The sequence below is a fragment of the Bombina bombina genome, chromosome 1, assembly GCF_027579735.1.
Source record: "Bombina bombina isolate aBomBom1 chromosome 1, aBomBom1.pri, whole genome shotgun sequence".
Taxonomy (NCBI): domain Eukaryota; kingdom Metazoa; phylum Chordata; class Amphibia; order Anura; family Bombinatoridae; genus Bombina; species Bombina bombina.
This window is the reverse complement of record NC_069499.1, coordinates 182,383,668-182,406,257: the sequence shown is the minus strand read 5'-3', so window position 1 is coordinate 182,406,257 and position 22,590 is coordinate 182,383,668. Positions and strand designations below refer to the sequence as shown.

Here is a 22,590-nt window from a genome sequence, read left to right as displayed (position 1 = left end):
TACTTTATTAGGACCAGTTAAAAATATATACAAAAATAGGCAGACTCCTGTGAAACAGGGGAGCTCCACGACACAGGTACCAATGACACAGACCCCAATGATGGATAATTCAGTTATAAATCTATCTACCTATAACCTAACTCCTCTCGAAAGGCGAGTATTGAGCTATGGGCTGGGATTTGTTCCCTCTAGGAATTTTGATTTGTTTCAGACAATTCTTGATGTAAATAGATTAGTGAGGGATCTAACCCTGAGAAAGTTCTTTCCAGAAACTGAGACTGACGCATCATTACCTATCATTGATCCATCAGCTGTGAATTTGAGTTCTGATGTTGACAACAACATGTCTTTTGTTGATATTTGTGCACTCACTAATCTGGAGGATTTATCAGGGAATATAGATCATATACCCAAAGACACGATAGGCCAACATAAACTAAAATCTGCATCAAATTTTTATCCCTTACACATTAGGGGTAAGAGTCTTGAGGTATTTCACAAAAGAGTCATGGAGGATCTCACTACTCTTTCCAAGACTAATACTAACCATAACTCAAATTTGACTAGAAGGGAAAGGGAGGCCATTACCAACCTACAAAAAAACATCAACATTGTCATTCGGCAATCTGATAAAGGTGGTAGTGTTGTTGTGATGGATAGGGATGCCTACGTGGCGGAAGCCTTGAGACAATTGGGTGATAACGAGGCCTATTCCATCCTACCCAGAGACCCCACCACCTCTTTTGGGCGGATCTTGAGGGACCTCCTGGATGATGGTTTGGAGATGGGCATCATTGACAGACATACTTTTGACTGTTTGTCAGTTGATAATCCGGTGATGCCCATCTTTCACCACTTCCCGAAGGTCCACAAGAGTCTCGAAAATGTCCAGGGATGACCCATTGTGGCAGGTATAGGCTCTCTAGTGGAGCCACTGTCTAAATGGGTCGATAATTTCCTGCAACCACTGGTACACAGATTACCAAGTTACGTACGGGACACTGCTCATGCCCTATCTAAATTGGAACAAACTACATGGGAGCCAAATTACAGCTGGATAACCATTGACGTGGTGGCTTTATACTCCAGTATCCCCCACGAATTTGGTCTCCAGGCTGTAGAATTTTTTCTGGACATGTGCACTGACCTGGATTCTCAACACAAAGATTTTGTTTTGAGGGTCATCAGGTTTCTGCTACAACATAATTTTTTCAAGTTCTCTGATACTTTCTATCTCCAGAGACGTGGAACCGCTATGGGGGCGAAATTCGCCCCCTCCTATGCCAACCTCTTTATGGGGTGGTGGGAGCGGTTCCACGTCTATGGAGGAGGAAATAGATTCACTGGGTCCATCAAAAAATATCTGAGGTTCATAGATGACCTATTGATCATCTGGTCCTCAAGTGAGATACAAGCAAAGGAATTGGTGGACCAGCTGAATTCTAATGAAGTGGGTCTGAGATTCACCTACCAGTGGCACCAAAAGACCATGAATTACTTGGATGTAACCCTGACGGGTGAACCTGACACCCATAAAATTACATCTTCACTCTATCGCAAGCCTATCTCCGGCAACACATTACTGCACGCTAAAAGCAGCCACCCTAAACATGTCTTTAGAGGTATTGCTAAGGGCCAGTTTATGCGTGTCAAACGAAATTGTTCCCGGGGAGGGGACTGCGATAGAGAAAGTAAGGAATTGGATAAGCGCCTACGGGATAGGCAATATCCTGTTAAACTTATTAGGAGGGCACGACAAGAGGTTGACCGAATGGATCGACCAGGGCTATTCCATAGGACTTCTAGCCCAGTTAATACAAAAATCAAGACACGTAATGCTCCCACCCTCATTACAGCTTACTCTAATCAATACCATCAGGTCTGTAATATAATCAGGAAGAACATCCCAATTTTGCGGGGAGACAAATCACTACGCAATGTTATTAAAGATGGCTGTAATTTTGTCTACAGGAGAAATTTGACTTTGGGAAATTTGCTGTCTCCCAGTTTACTGAGAGAAAAACCAAGCAGGAGTTCTTGGCTACACTTCAAGGGCACTTTCCGGTGTGGAAAGAGGTCCTGTGGGTCTTGTAACCATATCAGAGTAGCTACTCATTTTACGTCAGCCTCTGGGGCAGAATCTTTTGAGACCAGGGGCTGCGTCAAATGTGGAAGTAAATTTGTGGTATACCTCATAGAGTGTACCCTGTGCCATAGGCAGTATGTGGGTAGAACCACCAGAGAGGTAGGGACACGCATCAAAGAGCATTTAGCCCACATCTCACATGAAAGAGCAGTGTCAGCCCTCTCTAAACACTTCTTGGAGATACACCAGGGCCAGGTTGGATCCTTTAGGTGGCAGGCAATCGAGCAGATTGTCAGACCCCCTAGGGGAGGTGACAAATTTCGTATTTTGTGCCGACAGGAAATCTATTGGATCCATAAACTCGGAAGCCTGCTACCGAGAGGATTCAACTCGGAATTCGATATTATTAATTACTGGCAACATTAATAGCGAATATGCAATATATTGCATATTTCCTTTAAAATTTTCAGATGCCCTTTACATTCCTCGTATCCATACCCATATGGATTAATACTCCATATACTGCCCATATCAAAGTATTCTTTCTCTAAAATAGGTCTTCACTTTGACTCTTTTTTTCTATTCCGGTCTCCTTTGCAGCCTTGATAAATATAATTGGTCGATTTCACCTGATCACATACAGGTTATTTTTCAGGCCATTTATTAATAGCTTACTGTAGACCCTAGAATCTATATATTTCCATAATGTTAAGTCTTTTTTAACTTGTTAGTATATCCATTTGGTTACTTTTTACCTACAAGTAATATTTAGATATTATCACGATAATTATGCATTTCCTATTTTAAGTTCTCATAATATAGTCTGAAGCGACTTTGACATTCTTTATATGCACCAGTTAGATCTAACAATTTCAACAAGGGTGCCCTTTAGTGCATCAAACACATTGGTATGCTTAAATGACAGTCAAGCAGTAACTTTCTCCTTTAACCTCAAACATATAATATAAGGTGTTTTTTCTATTATATATAATTTGTTATTATATTATTTGGATACACTTTATTTATTTATTGTTGTTTTTGTGTAAATCGGGGTTGCTTCTTTTTAGACTGTTATATTGTTATATTATTGGTTCATGCATAACTATTTGTCATTTTTCACATGTCATTTTTTACATAATGTTTATGCCTAAAGAAGTCTGTCTACATATCTATTTACTATTTCATATATTGCCTTTAAGGGGTTAAACAGTAGGTGTTTGTCTCCTTTTCTTTTATCACCTCCTTGGGGAGGAGTTAAGAGTTTTAAATAGATTGCACCTGCACAGGTGCAACACGTCTATGACTACAGCCTACTTGGCTGAAACCGGTCAGACCTTTTTCTAACTCCCACTGTTTCACAGGAGTCTGCCTATTTTTGTATATATTTTTAACTGGTCCTAATAAAGTACACTTTTTATCTATCTATACACTCTGGTCGGCTGGAACATTTCTTGGATTTTTTTTGCTATATTTTACTTGGAGTACTGGGACTCCAATCCACATTTACCGTTCACAGCGACATTGGATCCCCCTGCCGGGTGACGTCACGCCTGAAGGAGGAGCTGAGCAGCGTGCTAGCGTGGAGACCAGCTGAGCGGAGTTAGAGCTGGGAACACGAATACTACTATGGCGACTTACATCGAGATGTGCAGCAGGATGTTTTAACGGACGAACCAAGCGGACATACCTAGGGCAGTGAGTAATTACAGTTTGCATCCTATTATGGTTTGGGACTTATTTCTCTCATAACGGGTTCTCTAGTTACATATGAGCCTTGTTATTTTGTATGAGCGTTACCCCACCTAGCATCTGTACCCTACCCTAACGCACTGACTGAACATATGCCTGCTTACTATACCTGTTTCTCCACTGCTCAGGCTTGCCACTGCACTTGTATCATTCATTAAAAAGAGAGCAACAGGACTGTTGTTACGATAAACACAGGCATCTGATTATGCAGGACCTGGCTTTCCTGACAAATACGGCTTTATCTATTACCATCTAACCATCATATATCCTGTTGGCTCTACTTTCTTTCTTGCTTGGCAGCAACAGCAAATGGCTTGGGTTACGACATAAGTACAATAGTGATATTATCCCCTTCATACTTATACTAACTCTGCATATTGCGCTAGTAATAGCGGTCTCCACTCACGCTAGCTCACTCTGCTACTTTTGTTTGCATCATTTGTTTGTTCTCTGTTTCTCATTTTCTTCCAAATAAGCATGATGAATCAAAAGCTTTAACCAAGATGCCAAAGAAATGGCAGAAGCCTTCTAACCTTTCCTAGAACCAGAAAAGATAACCAACAGACGAAGTCTTTCTGAAATCCTTAGTAGCTTCAACATAATATTTCAAAGCTCTTACCACATCCAAAGAATGTAAAGATCTCTCCAGAGAATTCTTAGGATTAGGACACAATGAAGGGACAACAATTTCTCTACTAATGTTGTTGGAATTCAAAACCTTAGGTAAAAATTTAAATGAAGTCCGCAAAACCGCCTTATCCTGATGAAAAATCAGAAAAGGAGACTCACAAGAAAGAGCAAATAATTCAGAAACTCTTCTAGCAGAAGAGATTGACAAAAGGAACAATACTTTTCAAGAAAGTAATTTAATGTCCAGAGAATGCATAGGCTCAAACGGAGGAGCCTGTAAAGCTTTCAGAACCAAATTAAGACTCCAAGGAGGAGAAATTGATTTAATGACAGGCTTGATACGAACCAAAGCCTGTACAAAACAATGAATATCAGGAACATTAACAATTTTTCTGTGAAACGGAACAGAAAGAGCAGAGATTTGTCCTTTCAAGGAACTTGCAGACAAACCCTTATCTAAACCATCCTGAAGAAACTGTTAAATTCTAGGAATTCTAAAAGAATGCCAAGAGAATTTATGAGAAGAACACCATGAAATGTAAGTCTTCCAAACTCTGTAATAAATCTTTCTAGACACAGATTTACGAGCCTGCAACATAGTATTAATCACTGAGTCAGAGAAACCTCTATGACTAAGTACTAAGCGTTCAATCTCCATACCTTCAAATTTAATGATTTGAGATCCTGATGGGAAAAACGGGCCTTGAGATAGAAGGTCTGGCCTTAAAGGATTACTTTCTGTTATAATTTTTAAGCTAAACAACTAACATATTAAAGTTAATAAACAATAATTAAAACCTACTGACCTATATTTTCTCCAAAACGAAGTTTCATAACGTTCTAAAAGTTATATCTTTTATTCGCCGATGATGTCACGTTATCCTGCCCACTATTTTCAGCATTGCATGTTCAAAATACTTAAACCAATAACTTTGTGTTTAAAGCGCCATTTTGAAACCTAGGTATTGTAAACGGATTGGTACAGAGCAAAGGATACCCACAGAGTGGGTTTGGAAAACAATTAAATTTGCAGACAAGATTTCTGATATACGGTAGAGATATGTTAATGAAATGCTATTGATAAAAAGCGTATTTGGGGTAGTTAGTAACAGGCATAGAAAATATTTACTTACAGTGGCCCTTTAACGGAAGTGGCCAATGTTGGCAACTGGACATCCGAACAAGATCCGCATACCAAAACCTGTGTGGCCACGCTGGAGCCACCAGCAGTACAAACAAACGCTCCATTATGATTTTGGCAATCACTCTTGGAAGAAGAACTAGAGGCGGAAAGATATATAAGCAGGTTGATAACTCCAAGGAAGTGTCAACGCATCCACTGCTTCTGTCTGAGGATCCCTGGACCTGGACAGATACTTGGGAAGTTTCCTGTTTAGATGAGAAGACATCAGATCTATTTCTGGAAGCCCCCACATCTGAACAATCTGAAAAAACACATCTGGGTGAAGAGACCACTCTCCTGGATGTAAAGTCTGGTGACTGAGATAATCCGCTTCCCAATTGTCTATAGCTGGGATATGGACTGCAGAAATTAGACAGGAGCTGGATTCCGCCCAAGCAAGGATCCGAGATACTTCTTTCATAGCACTGTGAGTCCCATCTTGATGATTGACATATGCCACAGTTGTGACATTGTCCGTCTGAAAACAAATAAACGATTCTCTCTTCAGAAGGGGCCAAAACTGAAGAGCTCTGAGAATCGCACAGTTCCAAAATATTGATTGATATATATTTGTATAATCCCTGCACCATTGGTTCAGCATACAAAGCTGAAGAGGTCTCCTGTGAAAACGAGCAAAAGGGATCGAGTCCGATGCTGCAGTCATGAGACCTAAAACCTCCATGCACATAGCTACTGAAGGGAATGATTGAAACTGAAGGTTCCGACAAGCTGCAAGCAATTTCAGACGTCTGTTAGAGACAAAGTCATGGATACTGAATCTATTTGGAAACCTAAAAAGGTTACCCTTGCCTGAGGAGTCAAAGAACTCTTTGGTAAATTGATCCTCCAACCATGTTTTCGAAGAAACACTAGTTGATTTGTGTGAGATTCTGCAGAACGTAAAGACTGAGCAAGTACCAAGATATCGTCCAAATAAGGAAACACTGCAATACCCCGCTCTCTGATTACAGAGACTAGGGCACCGAGAACCTTTGAAAAGATCCTTGGAGCTGTCGCTAAGCCAAAAGGAAGAGCAACAAATTGGTAATGCTTGTCTAGAAAAGAGAATCTCAGAAACTGATGGTGATCTGGATGAATCGGAATATGAACATATGCATCCTGTAAGTCTATTGTGGACATATAATTCCCTTGCTGAACAAAAGGCATAATAGTCCTTATAGTCACCATTTTGAATGTTGGAATTCTCACATAACGATTCAAAATTTTTAGATCCAGAACTGGTCTGAAAGAATTCTCCTTCTTTGGGACAATGAACAGATTTGAATAAAACCCCAGACCCCGTTCCTGAACAGGAACTGGCACAATTACCCCAGATGCCTCCAGGTCTGAAACACACTTCAGGAAAGCCTGAGCCTTTTCTGGGTTCACTGGAATGCGTGAGAGAAAGAAACTTCTCACAGGCGGTCTTACTTTGAAACCTATTCTGTACCCTTGAGAAACAATGTTCTGAATCCAATGATTTTGGATTGAATTGATCCAAACATCCTTGAAAAATTTTAATCTGCCCCCTACCAGCTGAGCTGGAATGAGGGCCGCACCTTCATGCGGACTTGGGGGCTGATATAGATCTTTTAAATGGCTTGGATTTATTCCAGACTGAAGAAGGCTTCCAATTGGAAATCGTTCCCTTAGGGGAAGGATCAGGTTTCTGTTCCTTATTTTGTCGAAAGGAATGAAAACAGTTAGCAGCCTTAAATTTACCCTTAGGTTTTTTATCCTGAGGCAAAAAAGCTCCCTTCCCCCCAGTGACAGTTGAAATAATTGAATCCAACTGAGAACCAAATCATTTATTACCTTGGAAAGAGAGAGATAGCAACGTTGATTTAGAAGTCATATCAGCATTCCAAGATTTAAGCCATAAAGCTCTTCTAGCTAAAATAGCTAAAGACATATATCTGACATCAACTCTAATGATATCAAAAATGGCATCACAAATGAAATTAGCATGTTGAATTAGCTTAACAATGCTATACACATTATGATCTGATACTTGTTGCGCTAGGGTTTCCAACCAAAAAGTTGAAGCAGCTGCAACATCAGCCAAAGAAATAGCAGGCCTAAGAAGATGACCTGAACATAAATAAGCCTTCCTTAGATAAGATTCAAGCTTCCTATCTAAAGGATCTTTAAAAGAAGTACTATCTGCCGTAGGAATAGTAGTACGTTTAGCAAGAGTAGAGATGGCCCCATCAACTTTGGGGATCTTTTCCCAAAACTCCAGTCTATCAGACGGCAAAGGGTACAGCTTCTTAAACCTTGAAGAAGGAGTAAAAGAGGTACCCAGTCTATTCCATTCCCTAGAAATTACATCTGAAATAGCATCAGGAACTGGAAAAACCTCAGGAATAACTACATGAGGTTTAAAAACTGAGCTTAAACGTTTACTAGTTTTAATATCAAGAGGACTAGTCTCCCCCATATCTAATGCAATCAACACCTCTTTTAATAAAGAACGAATATACTCCATTTTAAATAAGTATGAAGATTTGTCAGTGTCAATATCTGAGGCAGAATCTTCTGAACCAGATAGATCCTCATCAGAGATAGATAAATCAGAATGTTGTCGGTCATCTAAAAATTCATCAATTTTATGAGAAGTTTTAAAAGACCTTTTATGTTTATTAGAAGGTGGTATAACAGACAAAGCCTTCTGAATAGAATTAGAAACAAATTCTCTCAAATTAACAGGAATATCCTGAGCATTAGATGTTGATGGAATAACAGGTAATGGATTACTACTAATGGAAATATTGTCTGCATGTAAAAGTTTGTCATGACAACTATCACAAATTACAGCCGGAGGTACAGTTACCACAAGTTTACAACAAATGCATTTAGCTTTGGTAGAACCGACATCAGGCAGCAGGATTCCAATAGTGGATTCTGAAACAGGATCAGATTGAGACATCTTGCAATATGTAAGAGAAAAAATAACATATAAAGCAAAATTATCAATTTCCTTATATGACAGTTTCAGGAATCGGAAAAAAATGCAAACAAAATAAGCCTCTGGAAACCAGAAGCAAAAATAAATGAAGATTTAAATAATGTCAAAAAGTCTGGCGCCAAGAATGACGCCCATAACTGACAAAATATTTTTGGCGCCAAAAACGTCTGCAACAAACACGAGCGTCATAGATGACGCAACTACGTGAAAATTCTCGGCGCCAGCTAAGACGCCGGAAATGACGAATTTACGTCAACAAACGTAATTCTCGCGCCAAAAAAGTCTCACGTCAAGAATGACGCAATAAATTATAGCATTTTGCGCACCCACAAGCCTAACAGCCCGCAATTTAGAAAGAAAGTCAAATAGAAAATTTCAGGTAAGAATTTTTTTTTTTTTTTTTATATATGCATTTCCCAAATTGAAACTGACAGTCTGCAAAAAGGAAATATACTGATAAACCTGAATCATGGCAAAACATAATATTTAGAACTTTACATATAAAGTGCCAAACCATAGTTGTGAGTGTCTTAATAAAGTAAAACATACTTACCAAAAGACACTCATCTACATTAAGTAGATAGCCAAACCACGAGAATCAGCAGAGGTAATGGTATATAAGAGTATAGTGTCGATCTGAAAAGGGAGGTAGGAGATGAATCTCTACGACTGATAACAGAGAACCTATGAAATAGATCCCCGTTAGGATGACCATTGCATTCAATAGGTAATACTCCCTTCACATCCCTCTGTCATTCACTGCACTCTGAGAGGAACCGGGCTTCAGCATGCTGAGAAGCGCATATCAATGTAGAAATCTAGCACAAACTTACTTCACCACCTCCATAGGAGGCAAAGTTTGTAAAACTGAATTGTGGGTGTGGTGGGGGGTGTATTTATAGGCATTTTGAGGTTTGGGAAACTTTGCCCCTCCTGGTAGGAATGTATATCCCATACGTCACTAGCTCATGGACTCTTGCCAATTACATGAAAGAAATTAACATTTTAGTGCCCCTCTGTCACAGTCCCCCACTGGGCCAGCAAAAGAAATTACACTCTTAGATGGAGGTAGAAAAGATAAGCAATGAAATGTTAATTCAATAGTTCTCTCTAAGTAATAGGCTTTAGTTTACAAACAAGGATAATATTACAAAGCGTGTGTGTGTACAAAATCATATCTGATTTCCCTGCAAGTTTAACCCATTTTTAAGGGTTGTGTTTTCAAAGAACAAAACCTGCTCTTTCAAAAAACTATTTTCAGTATACAATCCCTTTAAGTAATATCTGTTTTAAATTAAAACTAATACAGCAGTATTGTGTGATGTGTATACTAACGCTCATTGGCTGATAGGTGCTTCCTGCTAATGCTGATTGACAGTTACAAATTGTAGTTCTCTACTGAGTGTTAGTAGAAAGTACACAGCTGATGACTGCACAGAATTATTGCACATTGAATTGAAATAGTTTAAAAGACAAACAAAAATTATAACCACAATAAATTTAGATATAAACTGTTTTCTGCCATTGAATATGGAAACCATCCATCCACCAAAATAAAGTGACAGTCTACACCTTAGTCATCTATTTAAATTGATATTTTATTTTTAAATACATATTATTTGCTTAGGTAAAATGTATTATTTTTCACAAGATACACACTATTAATTTTACTTTCACTTTAGGCAATAAGTCCCCCACTAACACAAAAAAGGAAATTTATGCTTACCTGATAAATTGATTTCTTCTACGATACGACGAGTCCACGGATTCATCCTTACTTGTGGGATATTATCCTCCTGCTAACAGGAAGTGGCAAAGAGCACCACAGCAGAGCTGTCTATATAGCTCCTCCCTTGACTCCACCCCCCAGTCATTCGACCGAAGGTATAGGAAGAAAAAGGAGAAACTAAAAAGGTGCAGAGGTGACTGAAGTTTTGAAAACAAAAATCTAATATGACAGGGAGGGCCGTGGACTCGTCGTATCATAGAAGAAATCAATTTATCAGGTAAGCATAAATTTCCTTTTCTTCTACTAGATACGACGAGTCCACGGATTCATCCTTACTTGTGGGATACAATACCAAAGCTACAGGACACGGATGAACGGGAGGGACAAGACAGATACCTAAACAGAAGGCACCACTGCTTGATGAACTTTTCTCCCAAAAATAGCCTCAGAAGAAGCAAAAGTATCAAATTTGTAAAATCTGGAAAAGGTATGAAGGGAGGACCAAGTCGCAGCCTTACAAATCTGTTCAACAGAAGCATCGTTTTTAAAAGCCCATGTGGAATCCACCGCTCTAGTAGAATGAGCTGTAATCTTATCAGGAGGCTGCTGTCCAGCAGTCTCGTATGCCAAACAAATGATGCTTTTCAGCCAAAAAGAAAGAGAGGTAGTCGTAGCTTTTTGACCCCTACGCTTTCCAGAATAAACAACAAATAGAGAAGATGTTTGACGGAAATCCTTGGTCGCTTGTAAGTAAAACTTCAAGGCACGAACCACGTCCAGATTATGTAACAGACGCTCCTTCTTAGAAGAAGGATTAGGACATAGAGAAGGAACAATAATTTCCTGATTAATATTCTTATTTGAAACAACCTTAGGAAGGAATCCAGGTTTAGTGCGCAAAACCACCTTATCAGAATGGAATATAAGATAAGGCGAGTCGCATTGTAATGCAGAAAGCTCAGAAACTCTTCGAGCAGAAGAGATAGCAACTAAAAACAAAACTTTCCAAGATAAAAGCTTAATATCTATGGAATGCATGGGTTCAAACAGAACCCCTTGAAGAACATTTAGAACTAAATTCAAACTCCATGGCGGAGCAACAGGTTTAAACACAGGCTTGATTCTGACTAAAGCCTGACAAAAAAACTGAACGTCTGGGACATCCGCCAGACGCTTGTGTAGTAAAATTGACAAAGCAGAAATGTGTCCCTTTCAGGAACTAGCTGATAATCCCTTCTCCAATCCTTCTTGGAGAAAGGACAAAATCCTAGGAATCCTAACCCTACTCCATGAGTAGCCCTTGGATTTCGCACCAATAAAGATATTTACGCCATATCTTATGGTAAATTTTCCTAGTGACAGGCTTCCGAGCCTGAATCAAGGTATCAATAACCGACTCAAAGAATCCCCGCTTAGATAAAATTAAGCATTCAATCTCCAGGCAGTCAGCTGCAGAGAATTTAGATTTGGGTGTTGGAAGGGACCTTGAATGAGAAGGTCCTGTCTCAGTGGCAGTTTCCACGGTGGCAGAGATTACATTTCCACCAGATCTGCATACCAAGTCTTGCGTGGCCACACAGGTGCTATCAATATTACCGAAGCTCTCTCTTGTTTGATTCTGGCAATCAGACGAAGCAAGAGAGGAAAGGGAGGAAACACATAAGCCAGGTTGAACGACCAAGGTACTGCTAGAGCATCTATCAGTACTGCTTGAGGATCCCTTGATCTGGATCCGTAACAAGGAAGTTTGGCATTCTGACGAGATGCCATCAGATCCAATTCCGGTGTGCCCCATTGACGAATCAATGTCGAAAACACCTCCGGATGGAGCTCCCACTCCCCCGGATGAAAAGTCTGACGACTTAGAAAATCCGCTTCCCAGTTCTCCACTCCTGGGATGAAAATTGCTGATAGATGGCAAGAGTGCGTCTCTGCCCATCGAATTATCTTGGAAACCTCTATCATCGCTAGAGAACTCTTTGTTCCCCCTTGATGATTGATATATGCTACAGTCGTGATATTGTCCGACTGGAACCTTATGAATTTGGCCAAGGCCAACTGAGGCCACGCTTGAAGCGCGTTGAATATTGCTCTCAGTTCCAGAATATTGATTGGTAGTAGGGACTCCTCCTGAGTCCAAACACCCTGAGCCTTCAGGGAATTCCAGACTGCACCCCAGCCCAAGAGGCTGGCGTCCGTCGTCACTATGACCCATGCTGTCCTGCGGAAGCACATTCCCTGGGACAGATGATCCTGTGACAACCACCAAAGAAGAGAGTCTCTGGTCTCTAGATCCAGATTTATCTGAGGAGACAAATCCACATAATCCCCATTCCACTGTCTGAGCATGCACAGCTGCAGTGGTCTGAGATGTAAGCGAGCAAACGGAACTATGTCCATTGCTGCTACCATTAATCCAATGACCTCCATACACTGCGCCACTGATGGCCGAGGAGTGGACCGAAGTGCCCGGCAAGTAGTTAAGATCTTTGACTTTCTGACCTCCGTCAGAAATATTTTCATGTCTACCGAGTCTATCAGAGTTCCTAGAAATGGAACTCTTGTCAGTGGAACTAGTGAACTCTTTTTTTATATATTCACCTTCCACCCGTGAGTTCTTAGAATAGCCAGAACAATGTCCATGTGAGATTTGGCTAGATGGTAAATTGACGCCTGAATCAAAATATCGTCCAGATAGGGCGCCACTGCTATGCCCCACGGCCTTATAACCGCCAGAAGGGACCCTAGCACCTTTGTGAAGATTCTGGGAGCTGTGGCCAACCCGAAGCGGAATAAACTGGTAGTGTTTGTCCAGGAAGGCGAACCTGAGAAACTGGTGATGATCTCTGTGGATAGGAATGTGAAGATACGCATCCTTTAAATCCACGGTAGTCATATATTGACCCTCCTGGATCATTGGTAAAATAGTTTGAATGGTCTCCATCTTGAACGATGGGACTACGAGAAATTTGTTTAGGCATTTGAGATCTAAAATCGGTCTGAAGGTTCCCTCTTTTTTTGGGAACCACGAGCAGATTGGAGTAAAACCCCTGCCCCTGTTCTGGTTTTGGAACTGGGCAGATTACACCCATGGTATATAGGTCTTTTACACAGCGTAAGAACGCCTCTCTTTTTGTCTGGTCTACAGAAAAACGTGAAAGATGAAATCTCCCACTTGGGAGAAAATCCTTGAATTCTAGTCGATACCCCTGGGTCACGATTTCTAATGCCCAAGGATCCTGAACATCCCTTGCCCAAGCCTGAGCGAAGAGAGAAAGTCTGCCCCCTACTAGATCCGGTCCCGGATCGGGGGCTGCCCCTTCATGCTGTCTTACTAGCAGCAACTAGTGGGATTCTTGGCCTGTTTACCTTTATTCCAGGTCTGGTTAGGTCTCTAGACTGACTTGGATTGTGCAAAATTCCCCTCCTGCTTTGTGGCGGAGGAGAAAGTAGAGGGACCACCTTTAAAGTTTCGAAAGGAACGAAAATTATTTTGTTTTGCCCTCATTTTAACCGTCTTGTCCTGAGGAAGGGCATGACCTTTACCTCCAGTAATGTCGGAAATGATCTCCTTTAGTTCAGGCCCGAATAGGGTCTTACCTTTAAAAGGAATAGCTAAAAGCTTAGATTTTGATGACACATCAGCAGACCAAGACTTAAGCCATAACGCTCTACGCGCTAAAATGGCAAAGCCTGCATTCTTTGCCGCTAACTTAGCCATTTGAAAAGCGGCATCTGTAATAAAAGAATTAGCTAGCTTGAGAGCCTTAATTCTATCCAAAATATCATCTAATGGGGTCTCAACCTTAAGAGACTCCTCTAGAGCCTCAAACCAAAAAGCTGCTGCAGTAGTTATTGGAACAATGCACGCTATAGGTTGTAGAAGAAAACCCTGATGAACAAACAATTTCTTTAGAAAACCTTCTAATTTTTTTATCCATAGGGTCTTTGAAAGCACAACTGTCCTCAATAGGGATAGTTGTACGCTTAGCCAGGGTAGAAATGGCTACCTCCACCTTAGGGACCGTCTGCCAGGAATCCCGAATGGTGTCAGATATGGGAAACATTTTCTTAAAAGTAGGAGGGGGAGAGAACGGAATGCCTGGTCTATCCCATTCCTTAGTGACAATGTCCGAAATCCTTCTAGCCAGCTAAGATTGCACCACAAGTAAGATGTTCTTAACCCTTAATGAAAAAAACGTTACCCAAAAAAACGTTATGAAATTAAACAATCTATCCCCTGCACCTCGCCACAGCTCTGCTGGGGCGCCTACCTGCCCTCAGGGGTCTGTTAAATCACTCTAGCACTTCGTTTAGGCCAAATCTGTCAGTTTAGGCCCACCGGAGATGGAGCTTGCTGCTTGCATGGGAAATTCAATTGCGCATCTGAGGCGTGAAATTAGGCCCCGCCCTTCTACATCGATGTCTCACTGCCTAGTAAAAACCGATGTAAAGCGGTTTAGAACCTACCCATGTGGGTTTCCTTATACCCAACTATCATAGCCATGTGAACCCTCCAGTGCCCTCCAGTCAAGTCAAAAACGTTTGTACACAAAAAACGTTAAATTGCCTCCAAAAAAACATCATGTTATCAGTGTCAACCATTTATTAGCCCATAACATACAGGTCCCAGTAATACCCTTCTAACCATATGTAGGATTACTGCTTACCCCTTCCCTTATGGGAATAATGTCAGCCAGTTCTGAAATAACAGTCTCTCCAGAAAAAAATTACTGAACATACCTCAATGCTTTTAGCATGAAAAACGTTCCTCACACTGAAGCTTCTCAAGTACTCCTCAGCCATTCTGTGGGAACTACTCTGGATCTTAGTGACAACTGCTAAGATCATCAGTCTCCAGGCAGAAATCTTCATCCATCTGCTGCCTGGGAAAAAATAGCACTCACCGGTACCATTTAAAATAAAAAAGTCTTGCTTGAAGAAAATAAAAACTAACATTTTATCACCTCTTTCACTTTACCTCTTCCTATTACTTAGTGTAGGCAAAGAGAATGGGGGGTGGAGTCAAGGGAGGAGCTATATAGACAGCTCTGCTGTGGTGCTCTTTGCCACTTCCTGTTAGCAGGAGGATAATATCCCACAAGTAAGGATGAATCCGTGGACTTGTCGTATCTAGTAGAAGAAAAATAATTTATAAAGATAATCTGTGCGCTTGCTATTCTGCCATATTGAGGATGTCTTACTTATCACTTTCTTTCTTTCCTCTACCACCGGATATTAAGGACAGTACTTGAATCTGGATAAAGATCATAATGGGATGCTAAGTAAAGAAGAGCTTTCTCGCTATGGGACAGGTACCTTGACCAGCGTCTTTTTAGACCGAGTCTTCCAGGAATGCCTGACGTATGATGGCGAGATGGTAAGTCTTGTATCAGATGTGTGAGCTTTACTAGTAATTAAACATCGGCATAACTCCCCATTCCTAGTCTTTTTTTTATGTTTGTGAATGAGCCTCAGGAGTGATTGCTACATTACACATGTGAGCACATGAACTGTACGTAGAGCTCCATTTACTAATGCAGCATGTGACTGGCTGGGCTACATTACATACGCCAAATTAGAATCAATTATGAGATTATCCAAATTGTTCATTTTGATGTCAGAAAAAAATATAAATAGACTGTTTTAAGGATATTGATTTAGTATCACCTGATCTATATTCTAAAAAAAAAGGGTTTTTTTCTGATTGATATATTTTTTTTCTTTCAAAAATGAATTGATAATTACCTCAAGAAGACTAAATATTATAAATCACAAATCTTTTCCACATACACTGTTAGAAAAGATCAAGCAGACGTAACATGTATTGCTAAGGTATCAAACGCCATGCGCATATACGCATACTGCCAGAGGAGGTAAATGTGTGATTCTAGTCTTGTTTTAACTGAAAGGTAATACACTGCTGACTCCTAAATTCTCTCTTATTTAAAGGGACAGTCAACAACTACATTTTTATTGTTTAAAAAGATAGGCAACGCCTTTTACAAACCATTACTCAGCTTTGACCAACCAACATTGTTATATTAATATACTTTATAACATTTTAACCACTAAATTTCTGCTTGTTTTCTAAGCCACTACAGACAGCCTCTTATGACATGCTTTTTTATCAGCTTTTCACAACAGGATACTGCTAGTTCATGTGGGCCGTATAGATAACATTGTGCTCATGCCTGTGGAGTTGTGCAGGGCACAGCACTAATTGGCTAAAATGTTAGTCAATAGATAATAAATAAATAAATAGCTATGTGATCAGGGGGCTGTCAAAAGAGGCTTAGATACAAGGTTATCACAGAGGTTAAAAGTAAATTAATATAACCGTGTTGGTTATGCAAAACTGGGGATTGGTTAATTAAGGGATTATCTATCTTTTTAAACAATAACAATTTTGGAGTGGACTGTCCCTTTAATTATGATTTCAGACCTCTTTAAGGCTAGATCATATGATAGGACCGAGTTTATATTACACCCTGTAATAAGTTTTGTCAAATCAAGACGTAACACTTTGTATTTTTTTTTCATCTGTTATTACATTTCATTGAAACATTTACTTTTACGAATTCCTTTTAGAAGGGTTTCTTCTAGAACAGATGCATTTGGATCCTTCATGAGGATATGAAGGAATGAGGAAGTAGGAAGTAGGCATCTGCTCATGCCATTTGGCTCTTTTCGGAGCCAAATTTATTCTTGTGAGAGATCACCACACTAAGATCTGGATTTGCACAGTGTGGTGATCTTTCACAAGAATAAATCCGACTCTGAAAAAGAGCCGAACGGTACAAGCGGACACCTATTTTCGCATTCAAATCCAATCTCGTTTCTTCTATATAAACCTTAATTAACATTGTATTTTGTATTCTTTGTTTGAGAGTACTAAAGTATTTTTCAATATTTATGTCAATATACGTATATACTGAGTCACACAGTCGTAAAAAGAGAGCAAATAAGTGGTTTAGTAAGGAAATGATCAGGTATAGTTTAGGTATATTTAATTTAAAAAAAAATACTAGAAAATGATTAGGCAATCTTATATTGTATTATGTCAGTGCCTCATAAAATGTTATTTATTTCATCTATGTGTTGTGTTTTAGGATTATAAGACATACTTGGACTTTGTTTTGGCATTGGAAAATAGGAAGGAGCCAGCAGCACTACAGTATATTTTTAAACTTCTGGACATTGAAAATAAAGGCTGCCTGAATGTCTTTTCACTGAACTACTTTTTCAGAGTATGTGTACATATTATTTGTGTGATCAATGAAAGTTTACAAACTGCCTCTGATCTTTCAGGAGCACAGATGTGAGACTGTATATCTAATATGTATTTAAAGGCAGCTCATTTAAAGGGACAGTCTGATTGATTAAAACTAAACTTTTAGGATTCAGACAGGGCATGCAATTTTAAACAACTTTAAAATGTACTTTTATCCTCAAATGTGCTTTGTTCATTTGGTATTCTTTGTTGAAAGCTAAATCTAGGTAGGCTCATATTCTAATTTCTAAGACCTTGAAGGCCACCTCTTATCTCAGTGCATTTTGATTTTTTCACAGACAGTGCTACTTCATGTGTGCCATATATATATAAATTTGTGCTCACTCCTGTGGGAGTCAGCACTGATTGACTAAAATGCAAGTCTGTGAAAAAAACTGAAATAAGGATGTAGTCTGCAGAAGCTTTAGATACAGGGTAATCGGAGGTAAGAAGTATATTAATATAACAGTGTAAGTTATGCAAAACTGGGGAATGGTAATAAAAGGATTATCTATCTGTTTAAACAATACAAATTCTGGAGTAAACTGTCCCTTTAATGCAGATTATTCCACTCATGGCTCTAAATCCATGTAATAGCCTCAAAATCCAATAGTGCATCTATGAAAGTGGTTCACGACCAGAACATTATGATACCCTGAGGTGTCCTGCAAGATAAATGCTCTAGTAAGGCGGGTGATGGGGAGATATTGGGATCACAACCTATGATGCAATGTAAAACTAGGTGGTACACATGGATACCTCGATAATGTGCTGCAAGTAGATTTAAAGTCAAATATATTTTCAATTCAAAGTAAGTCCTATCTTTGTATTGTGTATTTGTTAGTTATTCCATTCTACCGTATTAAAGGGACATTAAACCCAATTTATTTTCTTTCATAATTCAGATAGAACATGCAATTTTAAGCAACTTTTTTTAGCCAGCAAGCGCTACCCAGCTGCTGAACCAAAAACGGGCTGGCTCCAAAGCTTACATTTCTGCTTTTTCAAATAAAGATACCAAGAGAAGGAAGAGAATTTGATAATAGGAGTAAATTAGAGCATGCAATTTTCTGCAACTTTATATCTGAATCATGAAAGGAAAAACTGTTTCATAATCCTTTAAGTGATCATTTAATTTATAATAAGTAGTAAAGAGGATGATTTAAACACTGTCAAGTAAAACTTACGCACCTTTTAAATACTTTAGGAGCAAAAACTGTTCTATCTATCTTCATTATTTTGTTACATTTTCACCTTGTCTGTATTATATTTATTACTACTTTGAAAATGTATTACAATAAGTATAAGACTTGTTAGCTCATATACAAAGTCTTTCAATTTTATACTTTAATAGGGAAGTAAATGTTGCATTAATTGTAATGTGTTTAAAGGGGCAATTGCTGTGTTTTTTTAAAGATAATTAAAGCTAATTATAGAGCATATTATCAGTGCCATATTTACAATGTAACTACATTTCAAACATATCTACAGTTTTATCTTACTTCCTAGCTGTCTGATTTAATCCTTTGTCTATTCCAGGCAATCCAGGAACAAATGAAAATTCATGGACAAGATCCAGTGACCTTTCAGGATGTCAAGGTGACTGCATTAGTGTTTAGTTTATACTAAGCCATACAATACACCATATATTGCTAACAACATTCCATTCCTTTATTAAAAAGTGATCATAAAGTTCATCCATAAATAAGTTCAATATAAAATGTTAAGAATAGAACTCCTTAATGGTAATATAAATAGTAACTGCATATAACATAAGACTCCATATACAAAACTCCGCTCTCTTTCTACATGTGTGTGGGTATGAATAAAAACAAGCTCTGAACTATAGTATTTAATGAAGATATAAGATGTATCTTCACATTATGTTGTATGTAAAGTGAAGAAAACATATGCATAAAACTCATATTGTACTCAAGTTAGATATACAGGCAGGCAGATGGATGCCAGGGCTTCTGAAAATAATTCCTTTTTTGATATCCCCATGCAGTCCTAAGGATTGTGCCTTCTTCAGAAGTGAATTCCCTGTATATTCAGAACGATCCACATGAGTGCAACATAGAATTATTTGACTCTGGTTTAAGCATAAACTCTTTCTGAGCTCTAAATACCTAATATTGTTTGAGGGTGTATGAGTGTACGTATTTGGTAATAAGACTGGCTGAAATAGAGACGTGGGTGTGTGTGCTATCTTTGTCACTGGCATTACAGCATCTGATTGGTTGTACCGACCATCCGTGCAGAATAAAAAAAAAAACTACAAGGTAGGAGTGGTTAAATATGTAAATAAATACACACTCCCTATGGTTATGCCCTACTATTTATTGTGTAATTTTCCCACTATTTTAAACATATAGATCCACTAGGCGATGTATTTAATGGATTGAAATAAAACTAAAAATGTAATGACCTGCCTAAAGCTCCTCATAAAAAGTTAAATAAGACTAATTATCGTATTAATGTTATTGGCATTAAATAAATGCAGTGCATTCCCTTTGTGCTTGTATGATATTGTATTGTGAAATTTTAATTCTCTATTCCAGGATGAAATTTTTGACATGGTTAAACCTAAAGATCCTCTACGAATTACCCTCCAGGATCTAATCCAGAGCAGTCAGGGTGACACTGTGTGTAGCATTCTTATTGATCTTAATGGATTCTGGACCTATGAAAACCGAGAAGTACTAGTGGCAAATGATGGTGAAAACCCTGCTGACATTGATGACACATAATCATGGATCTACAGTTATATATTGTAGTTCCTGTACTGTGCCATTATAGAGACTAATTATCCCTGTGAATTACTGGATTCTTAATGAAGAAAAAGGTCAATTTCAAAGTTTTATCTTAAATGTATCTATTATAGGATAAATACGTTAATAAATGTATATATGTGTTAATATACAAAATTGTAATGAGAGCAGAGTTTTGTTTTGACTATACTAATAAAAGAGGCACTGGCTGTTTTTTACTATGATGAAGAAAATCTAGGGCCAGGGTGTTTCTTAGCATCATGGGAAATGTGGTTCCAGCTGGAGTACCCCCTGATCTAGAGGCTTATCCCATTAGTTTAAAACTAATTGTGTTTTATATGTCCAGTGATAAAATTACTACACATACTAAAATTCAGTCAAACATTCCTCTTTGTTAAAGGGACAGGGAACCTTAACATTTTCTTTCATGATGTGGATTGAAAATATAATTTTAAACAACATTGCAATTTACTTCTATTATCATATTCTTCATGCTCTTGTTATCCTTAGCTGAAGAACAGCATTGCACTACTGGCAGCTATATGAACAAATCCAGTTAGCCAATCACAAGAGACAATTGGATGCAGGCACCAACTACAGCTAGCTCCCACTAATGTAGGATATGTGCTTATTCTTTTTTAACAAAGGATACCAAGAAAACAAAGCACATTTTGAAAATAGAAGTGAATTTAAGTGTGTCTTAAAATGACATGCTCTATCTGAATCATGCAAGTTTAATTTTGGCTTTCCTATCCCTTTAAACAATGTAACACACAATAAAGAAAGAAATGGACAGAAAAGAGACAGACATAAAAGATTTACAGAAACAAAGTCATGTAGTAAACAGAAGGAATTACATAAATAGGCAGAAAGACCATAAAATTTAGGGGACAAAAACTGAACACTTTGTAATTACAAGACATTTCTGTTGTCTCGTTATAGCTACATATCAGCCAAGTGTAAACATTTTAAAAACAAAACAAAATGTATGCTTACCTGATACATTATTTTATGTTCTGGCATGAAGAGTCCATGATTCCATTCATTACTGTTGAGAATTCGACACCAGGAGGAGGCAAAGACAACCCATTAAAAGTTTAAGTATCCCTCCCATTTCCCATACTCCCCAGTCATTCAGCCGAGGAAATAAGGAAAAGAAGGAGAAAACACTAAGGTTATAGAGGTGGCAGAAAATTAGGTTATAAAACTGCGCCGTAAGAATGAATAGGGGTGGGTTGTGGACTCTCCATGCCAGGAAAGAGAAGAATTTATCAGGTAATCATAAATGTTGTTTTCTTTCCAATGGCATGGAAAGTCCACGATTCTATTCATTAATGTTGGGAATCCAATACCCAAGCTAGAGAGGACACAGAATGGACAGGGAGGGAGAAAAAAAAAGGCAGGTAGACAAAAACTGAAGGCACCACCACTCGAAGCACCTTTCTCCCAAAGGAAGCCTCAGCTGAGGCAAAAAAACATCAGAATTGTTAAATTTAGAAAAAAATATCAAAAAGGAGCTAGTAAGCCACTTTACAAATGTGTTTCATAGAAGCTGTTGGCCAGCTTCCTCATAAGCCAAACAAAAGACACTGCAACCAAAAAGAAAGGGAAGTTGTAGAAGCCTTTAGGCCCTTGTGCTTACCAACATATGCCACAAATAAGAAGATTACCTAAAATCTTTGGTAGTATGAAGGTAGATTTTAAAAGACGTACCACATCCAGGTTGTGCAACAAATGTTCCCTCTGAGAAGGAGTAGGATAAAAAGTTGGAACTACAATCTCCTGATTAATATTGCGGTCAGAGACCACTTTAGGTAGAAAAACCCAACTTGGTACGAAGAACAGCCTAATCTGCATGAAAAATAAGATAAGGGGGATCACACTGTAAGGAGATAATCCTGAAACTCTACGAACAGAAGAATAACCAACAAAAACAAAACCTTCCAAGATAGAAGTTTAATATCAACAGAATGCATAGGTTCAAACGGAGCCTGTTGTAGAACACGCAGAACAGAATTAAGACTCCAAGGAGGAGAAACAGGATTAAACACATGCCTGATTCAAACCAGGGTCTGAACAAAATATTGAACGTTCAGAAGAGAAGTTAACTCTTCGAGCATCAATACAAAAAAGGCAGAAATCTGTCCTATGAGAGAACTAGATGATAAAACCTTCTCCAAACCCTCTTGGAGAAACAAGAG

At 38.8% G+C, this 22,590-nt stretch overlaps 1 protein-coding gene across 1 annotated transcript in view; it reads left to right on the top strand.

Moving 5' to 3' along the window:
* Positions 1–20,622, top strand: part of PPP2R3C (protein phosphatase 2 regulatory subunit B''gamma) — a 43,706-nt gene extending 23,084 nt beyond the window's left edge. Inside the window, exons 11-14 of the mRNA XM_053697764.1 lie at positions 15,589–15,725; positions 17,458–17,595; positions 19,158–19,217; positions 20,180–20,622. Coding sequence (XP_053553739.1) covers positions 15,589–15,725; positions 17,458–17,595; positions 19,158–19,217; positions 20,180–20,368 — 524 coding nt within the window. The 3' untranslated portion in view covers positions 20,369–20,622. The remainder of the gene's footprint in view (positions 1–15,588; positions 15,726–17,457; positions 17,596–19,157; positions 19,218–20,179) is intronic.
* The last annotated feature ends 1,968 nt before the right edge of the window (positions 20,623–22,590 follow it).